The 10,765-nt window shown below is 52.8% G+C and overlaps 1 protein-coding gene across 1 annotated transcript; it reads right to left on the reverse strand.

The window, feature by feature from the left end:
- Window positions 1-1,929: 1,929 nt before the first annotated feature.
- Window positions 1,930-6,428, reverse strand: LOC122380297. Its single transcript, XM_043363343.1, has 3 exons — window positions 6,323-6,428; window positions 5,484-5,753; window positions 1,930-4,892 (listed from the first exon to the last, which is right to left on the reverse strand). The coding sequence occupies exons 1-3, from the start codon at window positions 6,411-6,413 to the stop codon at window positions 2,221-2,223; spliced, it is 3,033 nt and encodes a 1,010-aa protein (XP_043219278.1). The 5' UTR covers window positions 6,414-6,428; the 3' UTR covers window positions 1,930-2,220.
- Between the last annotated feature and the right edge of the window lie 4,337 nt (window positions 6,429-10,765).

A 10,765-nucleotide genomic window follows, 5' to 3' on the forward strand; every position in this document is an offset into this window, starting at 1 on the left:
AGCGTCCTGGTAACCCTACCACGCGGTCGGCACATGTCGGCCTAACGGCTCCGGTCCGCCGGGGACACAGTTCCACGTGCGACGCCACACCAGCCCACCCCCTCCCCCCGGGTCAGTCCCTCCGGTAACAGCGCGTCCTTTCATACAACTGCAGCTGTAAGACACGGTCGCAGGGAGATAGGAGCGTCCCGTCACCCGATCACTGCCATAAAGTCTCTCGCGGACGGCCCATCTGCCGGCGGCGTGGCAGGGGGATGGGGCGGCGGCGGCGCGGAGCGGCGCCGGCCGGGATCACGAATCGGCCCGGCCCGGCAGCTACGATCAGAGCCGAAATGAGCCGCAACACCAACTACCTATTGCAGTTTGTCGGCAACAGTCGGTGAAAATCTGCCGCCAACGCGGCTCGAACCGAGATCTCCGAGAGCTCACAACCGCGTGCTAGCTACAGGGGTCGATTGTACCACTCCTCATGGGGAGCTGGAGAGGCACACGTTTACTTACAACCAATGCTTCCTTGCCATGACTCTCCCCATCACGACCGCAGTCTTCCTCCCTCGCTGCACGACAGGTGCGGACCGAGGGAAAATCTGCAGCCCGATCGGCAGTCATGCGCCGGCACGCAGCGCCCGTACTACGTGCAATGCCACTAGTACGATGACGCCGTTCACCGCTGCACGGCTCACGTTCCTGCGAGGTCACCCTGAAGGTTGGGGGGGGGGGGCAGGTGTGGGCCGACCCGAGAGGTCCGCGACTCCGCCCCGCCCCGCCCCGCCCGCGGAACACCCCCCGGTCGGCGCGCTGTGGCTCCGAGAGGAGCTCTGGCGGAGTGGCGCAGCTCGAGGGGCGCGCAGGTGGCGCCGACCGGACGCCAGATGGGCCGGTCGTGCTCGCCACCACGTGTGCACGGCGCGGTGGAGAGGGCGTGCGTGACGCCGGGATCACAGAGGACCGGCGAGCTGGACGTGCTGGCGCACAGCACACAACACAGAGCACAGGGCACAGGGCACAGAACACAGAACACAGAGTACAGAGCACATGCACAGCACACAGCACACGACACACGACACACAGCACACAACACACAGCACACACAGCACAGCGAAGACAGCAAAGCCACCATCGGCGGCGGCGGCATGGTCATCGAATATCGGCGGGAGGGTCTAGGGGGTTTGGCTAAACGTGGAGTTGGCATTTGTTTTGTTGCGTGCTGTCTTACGTTCAGTGCCATCCCAGAAGTCTGTGATAGCGACTGTATATGCATTTTAATACAGAGCAGTTAATTGGAAGGTCAGAGTATTCACGTTTTGAGTCGAGGTGCAAGGCCAAATTGCACAGAAGCTCCGTGAGGTTTTATAATTCCTGATTATGTATCTGTTGATCTCCAGAACATTTCATTTCTGAGCTGCTTATCACGTTTAATGGTTTATACCAGCAGGTATTGAATTCACGCCGCACCAAGTGCCCTCAGATGATTGGAATTCGGCCAATCATCCCGATCTTCTCTAATCACCGGCTCCAGATGATGAGCGTCATTAGCGGAAATTGGCGTCACCTCCGGCCCTGGGTCTCGGTGGGAGCTCGGCGGGAGCGGGCCTTTTTACCGGCGCCCACCGGTGGCTATTATACACGTACGGAGAGAGACGGGGAGCGGGGCGGCGTCTTAATTAGTGGTCAGCGGCGGCGACTGATAGACACAGCGCCGCTGGTCTTCCCTCTGACCTCATACGACCCTAGAGGAGAGTTTTCAATGAAGAAAATACAACACTTCCTCGGTGTGTTCAACTTTTTTGGCTTACGTGTGCTTGCCCGTTCCCGTGAAACAGGAGACGTCGATAGTGCATCTCAGAAAAGGTACGACACTTGTCTGTGGGTGTCTTTTATCGTAGCATATAAAAAGTAGGTTACATATTTTTGTCATGTCGACAGTGCATTCGTAGGCATGTTATGTATTTATTAAGCAGCGGCAGCGCCTCAGTTACATATAACAGTTGCCACTCTTTATTATCTCATTATTGACAATTGCAGTAACAATTTGAATAGCTATGATTCACTAATAAAAACCGTGTTTTTTTTGTAGAATCTTTTACTTACAACTTCGGACAGGTAAATCGTTCTTCCAGCTTTTACATACGACTTACAAACTGTATGAATACGCGAAAACATAACATCTTTTGTTACTTACGACATGAGGAACACTGGAACACTGATCACACAGACGGATCAAGGAACGCAGAACGTGCAGCCCATTCCGAAACCCCGGATCCCGGAATCAGCCGGGCACGGCCACTTTAATCTGAACGATTCTGAACGACAATTCTCGAACTTCCTCACCGACTGCGGGAAGCAGGTGATGTTTTCCTCGAGGTCCAGGCCACACACGCTGAACCTAGGACATCCGCGTCTATGGCACCGCAGTGAAATATCAATGCATTCCTGTTTGTATGTGCCATCTTGTAGACGGCGTGACACGCAGGCTCTCTCGGAGGAAGGAGGTAGCGTTGGCTTCGGCGACGGGAAAGGTACTACAAACGGATTGAAGCTGTCGCAGAACGTGCAACCCATTCCAAATCCTCGTATCGTGGTATCCGCAGGACAGGGCTGCTGGAGTCGGAATGCTTCCGACTGACAGTTCTGGATCGCCCTCACTGATTGCGGGAAGCAGGTGATCTTCTCCTGCAGGTCTAGGCCACACACTGTGGAGCTAGGACAGCCGCGCCTCTTGCATCTTTCCGAGATGTCAATGCATTCCTTTTTATCGGTACCACCATGCCGATAGAGTACCACGCAGGCTCGCTTAGGAGAAGGAACAAATGGATTGCCGCCGATGCAGAAAGTGCATCCCATTCCAAAACCTCGGATTCCTGCATCTGCAGGGCAGGGTTGCTGAAGTCTGAAGGATTCTGAACGGCAATTCTCAAAGTCCTTCACCTTCCGAGGGAAACAGACAATGTTCTCCCGTAGGTCGAGACCACACACAGTGTCACCCGGGCAAGCTCGCTGTTTGCACTGGTCTGATATATCAATACACTCTCGCTTGAAGATGCCATTTTGTAGACGACGCACCACACAGGCTCTTTCAGTAGCCGAAGGGATAGTTGGCCTCGGGGATGGATTTGGTACCACAAATGGATTTCCGCCTACACAAAAGGTGCAACCCATTCCAAAGCCTCGGATTCCTGCATCAGCAGGACAGGGCTGCTGAAGTCGGAATGATTCTGAACGACAATTCTCAAAGGCTTTAACCGATCGTGGGAAGCAGACGATGTTCTGGTTGAGATCAAGGCCGCAAACGGTATCACCAGGACACGCTCTTCGTTTGCAGCGAGCTGAGATGTCAACACACTCTCGTTTAACGACACCCTTTCCTAGGCGACGTACCACGCATGCCCTTGTAACAATCGGAGCCGGAGACGGCGAGGGTACTACAAATGGATTGAAGCTGTCGCAGAACGTGCATCCTATTCCGAATCCTCGTATCGTGGTATCCGCAGGACAGGGCTGCTGGAGTCGGAAAGCTTCCGACTGACAGTTCTGGATCGCCCTCACTGATTGTGGGAAGCAGGTGATCTTCTCCTGCAGGTCTAGGCCACACACGGTGGAGCTAGGACAGCCGCGCCTCTTGCATCTCTCTGAGATGTCAATGCATTCCTTTTTATCGGTACCACCATGCCGATAGAGTACCACGCAGGCCCTCTTGGGAGAAGGAGCAAATGGATTGCCGCCGATGCAGAAAGTACATCCCATTCCAAAGCCTCGGATTCCTGCATCTGCAGGGCAGGGTTGCTGAAGTCTGAAGGATTCTGAACGGCAATTCTCAAAGTCCTTGACCGTCCGAGGGAAGCAGACAATGTTCTCCCGTAGGTCGAGACCACACACAGTGTCACCCGGGCAAGCTCGCTGTTTGCACTGGTCTGATATATCAATACACTCTCGCTTGAAGATGCCATTTTGTAGACGACGCACCACACAGGCTCTTTCAGTAGCCGAAGGGATAGTTGGCCTCGGGGATGGAGTTGGCACCACAAATGGATTGCCGCCTCTACAGAAGGTGCATCCCATTCCAAAGCCTCGGATTCCTGCATCTGCAGGACAGGGCTGCTGAAGTCGGAAGGATTCTGAACGACAATTCTCAAAGTCTTTAACCGATCGTGGGAAGCAGACGATGTTCTCGTTGAGATCAAGGCCGCAAACGGTATCACCAGAACACGCTCTTCGTTTGCAGCGAGCTGAGATGTCAACACACTCTCGTTTAACGACACCTTTTCCTAGGCGACGTACCACGCATGCCCTTGTAACAATCGGAGCCGGAGACGGCGAGGGTACTACAAATGGATTGAAGCTGTCGCAGAACGTGCATCCCATTCCGAATCCTCGTATCGTGGTATCCGCAGGACAGGGCTGCTGGAGTCGGAAAGCTTCCGACTGGCAGTTCTGGATCACCCTCACTGATTGTGGGAAGCAGGTGATCTTCTCCTGCAGGTCTAGGCCACACACGGTGGAGCTAGGACAGCCGCGCCTTTTGCATCTTTCCGAGATGTCAATGCATTCCTTTTTATCGGTACCACCATGCCGATAGAGTACCACGCAGGCCCTCTTGGGAGGAGCAAATGGATTGCCGCCTCTACAGAAGGTGCATCCCATTCCAAAGCCTCGGATTCCTGCATCTGCAGGGCAGGGCTGCTGAAGTCTGAAAGATTCGGAGCGACAGTTTTGGAAGTCTTTTACCGATCGCGGAAAGCAGGTGATGCGTTCGTTGAGGTCAAGGCCACACACGGTGTCCCCGGGACATCCTCGCTGCCTGCACCGGGCTGAGATGTCGATGCATTCCCTCCGGACGACGCCGCCGCTGCGTCGAACCACACACGCTCTGTTGGTGGTAGGCGCCACCGAACCTGAAAATCCGGGACAATAGTAAGGAACTGTGCGATAGTGATTTCATTTTCAGATATCTTTTACGCATAGCATAAACGATTAATTGCCTTGTCTCTATAAAAGTTAACTACATACATAATCTTCTCCGTCCCAGCGACGCTTTTTTTACACAGGGACATGGGTGGCAATTGCGTCACAGCTGCCGCCAAAGGTCAGTGCCTCCACCCTTGAACATGTCACCGGTCTGACGGACATGAGTGCATGGCAGTACGGTACTGCCCTTTGTCGACTTTCGTTTCAATGTCACTGTCAGTTCTAAGCTCACCATCGATATTTAAGTGACAGAAGCCTCATGAAGCCAACACTTATTAAATTGTAAACGTGTAAGGGTTGAATCTATATGAAATGTCTCGGATTTCTTCTGATGAAGCAGCATTTGCTGTTTTTGCCTTCATATTTATTTATGTATAATAAATTGGTGCCCCAACCGTACGGACGTTAATTTAGCTTTAATGCAATGGATATTAAACCCTTTGACGTGAGACCCTGGAAGTGTGTGCGTTACGTGCAGTGCTGGTGATGTCAATAGTTAGACCTTTTGACGTGCGTACCTTTGATGCAGTAGTTGCAGCCTCTGCCGAAGCCCACGATGGTTGTGCCCGATGGACAAGGCTTTGACTTTCGCTGGGACTCAGAACCACAATTTTTAACATCCCAACTACTTTTAGGCAGGCATACGACTTCGTTTGCTGGGCTGAGAGCGCACATTTCGCCTCTGCTGCATTTCTTCAGCAGGCAGTCGGCGAGGATAACCCTGCACTTTCGGACAGAGCCGCGGACGAAGCAGGCTCGCCGGAGCCGAAAGTAGTCATGGGGCGGTGCTGAGGACAGATGGGCTAGGTTAGAGCTAGGTAAGACGGTTGTACCGCAATTGTCGGTTATAGAGTGCTGGTTTGACGTTGATTGCCTCAGAAGTCAGCAGTCATAATCACTGCGTTACAATGGGTACAGAAGCACTTGGGGATAATGTTGATTGAGAAATATATTGCAGCTTGTCAGATAAATGAAGCAAAGTGGAGGAGTAATGGGCTGCCCCAAAAGGGGACAGTAGCGGCGGAACACCTTCAATTAAGGGGGGGCACTGCCGACTTTTGGTCCCATTCTTCCCATGCGACGACCATAGGGCTAATGTTAAAATGGCAAAATCAAAGGAGGGCACGGTGCCCCGGTGCCCTCCCCGTTCCGCCGCCTATGAAAGGGGAGGCTTGGGTTTGAAATGATTGCATTGTTGCGATACAGTGAAATGTTATTCAAACTGGTGACGATAACAATGTGGAACACACCAGCAAATGTCTCCGCGGATTATAACTATTAGGCCGTTTGGCTTGGTCTGTTTGTACTGATGTCTTATGTGGGCAGTAAATCGGTACGTCCGTATATCTGTACTCACTGGTGGCGGCAGCGGGCGTCGGCAGCTGCAGCTGCACCAGCAGCAGCGCCGGCAGCAGCAGCAGCAGCAGCGGGCGCCGGGCAGGTCCCATGGTGACGCCGGCGGCGGCAGTGTCGGTCTGGTCCGCCGCCGTCCGTCCGTCGGCCGGCTATATAGTGACGGCCTCTGTGACGGGTGACGGCCAAATCGCGCCGCCCACGTGCAACAGTGGGCCACCGACACCCGTCCCCATCCCCCATCCCCCTGTACCGCCAACGTCACCGCCGGCGTCCCACCGACAGCCTGTCCGAACGTCACTCGGTGAGAGGCGGGCTATAATGTCGGGATAATTATATTTTAGACTTGACTTCTTGCTAATAGTTTATAACATATCTGTTGCAAACCTTCAGTTGAATATTCTTGTTTTAAACAAACATTTCGAGACACATAAGGTGTTCGTAAGCGGAATTCAGCCTCTCCTCCTATTCTTTTATGAGAAATATTGGCATGTGTGCCAGTTATTGAGACACTGGTATTGAAGCATTGCAGGTCTAATGCTTCCATGCTGCGGACATCCCACAAATGACAAGATCTTTGAACGCACAGTGCACACTGCACAACACATCATATTTCTGAGGATAGCCTCCACGCCCCGCACTCTGCACTCGCTGGAAGTGACATCATGCCCCCTTCACTTCTCAGTGGGGTTCCACCGTGTCCCCCTCATGGCGTTGCTGAGGCAATCGCCTCATTTCCGGCACTCTGTCAGTGCAGTGGCACATTCCAGAGACACGCGTCTAATGACTACCCCCGGGTGTAATTACCGGCTCTTTGAGTCATTGTTCGGGCAGCTCACTCACACGCAGCGGGCTCATAAAGCGGCTGCTGGAAGGGCGCCGTTTCACAGTAAGGCCGCGGTGAGGTCGGGTGTGAGCGTTAGGTCCGGGCCGTTACCGCTCTTCCCGCAGTGGTCAGCAGGTCTGCCCTGGGGGTGTGAACACTCACCAAGGAGGCACGCGCTCTGCGCACACCGGGCTTCCGCTCCCTGCCGGGCGATGGTGCGACTTCTGTATCAACCTGAGGCGACACTAGCTCGGTGTTGGACGCTTGAGCACGCCATAAGTTGAGGACTCTCAATGGCTCAGAAATGGGAAACACTTTCAAATGATTAAGCATATCTCCTCCATGTTCATTCGCTTATCTGTCCGCAATAGGGCTGCCCGGTAGATATAAGTCACCGATGTGTAACGCACTGATACCGTATCCATTTCCCAGGCTCTCCTGATACCTCGGGGCGGAGCGCGCGCGCCTCTGATGGCTGCGTTAATGCGGCGGCGCACACTGGTCGGAAACGCCCTCACGAGAGGCCACGGGCGATTCCGGAGTTTCGGATTATTTTTTATATAGATCGATTTGAAATTGATCAAATTATTATAATTAGGCCAAAAAAACTAATCCGAGTGACCAAAAATAACTGTAATCAGCCCCCGAAGATGGGGTTTCCCAGAACTCGGAAACTGACGCGGAGCAAGAGGTTTCTTGAGCCGGATATTCAGAGTCTTATTGCTGATAGACACCAAATTGAAATCCCACATATTATGCATCAAAATGTTTGTTATGAAGTTGCCGACTGGTCAGTGCAATTTTTTTGGTATACTTTTTCCCCAACTAAGATCTACTGTAGCTTTTTTATGAGGGCTCTCCTAGAGTGATTCTGGAATATAACTGCAAAGTTTAGGTAAGGAAACAACAGGTAGTCCCATCTAGTCCCACTCTGATTTTTTGTGAGATGAAGCAGGATTTAAATTTACACCAGGGCAACATAAAAGCTAACTGCGCATATTTGCGCAAAATTTGCAGGAGCCGCTATTCCTACCCAACTACCGCCCGCCCCGCCCCAGTTTCGGCCCGGCCGCCGCGCCCGGCTTACGCTGACTTGTGTGGCCTGCACGCATCCATGCGTAGTTGACTGGTCATTAAAAACAGACGCGCTTGAGTTTATGAATTTTGTGGAAAGCGCATACAATATGGTTTTATTATTGCATTTATGTATGTATTGACATCAAAAGCCTTCCACATATTGCGTGGCGATTACGGCTTGCATTTAGAGAGCCTTGCTATTAGTAACCATCACTCGGCTGAAGAAAGTGGAAACTGAGACCTTCGTGAATATAAGACGCTGCGAATACAGGACACCTGTCACTGGCGTCAGGTTACCTTGGGCCGTCTTTTTACATTAGATCACAATTCCGGTATTTAGCCCTGGCCGGACCGATTGGTTTTCTATATTGACCGGGGAGGGTTGATACAACTCCCTCGCCGTTTCGCCTCTAATTGAGCTACAGCCTCGCGGGAAAAAAACGAGCTTGTGTGCCGTTATAAGACGCAGCAAGTACTACCCGATTTAAGGTCTTAGGTCAGCCAGTGACCTCTTAGGTCAGGTAAGTGCCACAAGGCACGGGCTCGGTTTTAGGTTAATTACTTTGCCAAAAATGGTCGCACTGCCGCGATTTTGGCATCATCGTGTTTGTCTAGCTCAGGAGCGTCGAATGCTATACTTGGTGTTCGGGTGAAGTCAACTTAAGGCGTTAACCTCGGGTCAAGGTCAGGTCGGAGCCCCTCAGGTCACGAAAATGGTTGAAGGAGGACATATCGCATATCACTCGATTCGGCAGGTCTTCCCGAGTCCAATGGTGGCTTTCCCGACTCTCTAGCTCCATCTGATCAGGAGTTATTGACGAAAAACTTATATGGCCTTAGTGACGTCATAAATAACGTCACGCAAAGTCAACAATGCTAAAGTGAAGCACCGGACCTTGCAAGGAGTGCATGAAACCATTCCCGGTGCCCGAATAGCAGCTTCCAATTTCCCTTGTTCACTTAAAGTGGTGCTAGATCCTGTATTATACTCAATTATGACGTCATAACTTAGCAGATTCACGTCATATATTTAGTGCTTGACATCCAAATGATAGCTTACATATGACAGAGAAGGTATGCAAAGTTTTATGAAGTTTGCTTCACTAGTTGTGGAATAACAAGCAAAAAACTTTTGCGGAAAGGCCGCTGGCCTCTCGCTGGAGCGTTTCCGACCAGTGTGCGGCGGCTCGGTGGCTGGGCGCGCGGTCATTAGAGCTGGCGGCCGGTCCTCCCGCGGCGGCGGCGCCGTCTGATCACCGGCCGGCGATAAGAAACCATGATAGATGGACGGCGCCGCGGCCCGGCGCGCCTCTGAAGTGCGCCAGCGACTGCATCGTTAGCCGGCGCCGAGCCATGCAGTCAGCTCCGTGAGAGCTGTAAACAGCGCGGCCGGAGCTGCCGCTGTCGGAGAGCTGCCGCCGCGTGGGTGTTTAGTGTTTACCCTTGTAAATAACACGCTTCACTTGGCTGGCGGTTATGAGCGTGCCCATTTGGCTGGTGAGAAACATTAAAGACGCAATGGCCTTATTTGGGCCACCTTTTGGAGGTAATCAAGTATGCCTACATGTAACATGAAGGAGATATAGTCAAAATTTTTGTAGCGTGACGCAAGGATGAATGTGAGCCGTATAAGTGTGAGTCAGCTTCAGCGTCGAGCTGTGAACCGGTGACCCAGCGTTGGTCATAGCCGCCGGCATCTGATGCCGGCAGGGCCGAGTTACACCCTGCAAGTAGCTGGGCCGGGCATGACGTATGGGAGCATGATTGGCTGGTTATGATGTGAGATATATGACGTATGACAGCGCGATTGGTTGGTGATGATGTGAGATGTGTGTCTGCAAGCTGTGGATGTGCCAGGAGGGGGATTGTGAGTTAGTTGGCTGGAAGGTGTAGAGGAGAGCAGAATAGATCTTCTTCTTGTGCTGGACGGTGACTTTTAAGTCAGTACGACAAGCTATTTCGGCCTTCTCGACTAAGTGTTGTGATTATGTCTGACGTAGAAGAGGGCAGTGGTGCACCGGTAGCTGGTACCAATACCATGGAACCAGAGTTTCCTGCGCCTGCATTCGATCTGCGGGCAATACCGGAGTTCGACGGCAGCGGTGACGTCGTCAGATGGCTGGAGCAGGCGACACAGCTGTGTGCCCTGCGTCGTGTGTCACTGGCCGCTGTCATACCCACACGCCTGAGGGAACAGGCGTACGAGGTGTGGGCCACCCTCTCCTCCACCGAGCAGCGGGATGCTGCAATCGTCCGCCAAAAACTGCATCGTGCATTTGCATTGGGACCCGACGCGGCTATGTATGAGCTGTATCACCGACGTCTACAACCGGGCGAGTCTGTGGATGCCTACCTGGGATCAGTCAAGCGGCTGATATCCCTCATAGGTTCAGTGTCCAACGAAGTGATGACGACGCACTTCCTGCAAGGTCTGCCGCCGGAGGTGCGGCTAACAGTACGTAACAGTGCTGGAGATTGTGAGTGAGCTGGAAAACGTGTTTCTAGAGCGTGGAGCCCCGGCGGAAATACTCACAGACAATGCGA

The sequence above is a fragment of the Amphibalanus amphitrite genome, unplaced genomic scaffold, assembly GCF_019059575.1.
Source record: "Amphibalanus amphitrite isolate SeventyFive unplaced genomic scaffold, NRLGWU_Aamphi_draft 000096F_arrow, whole genome shotgun sequence".
Taxonomy (NCBI): Eukaryota; Metazoa; Arthropoda; class Thecostraca; order Balanomorpha; family Balanidae; genus Amphibalanus; species Amphibalanus amphitrite.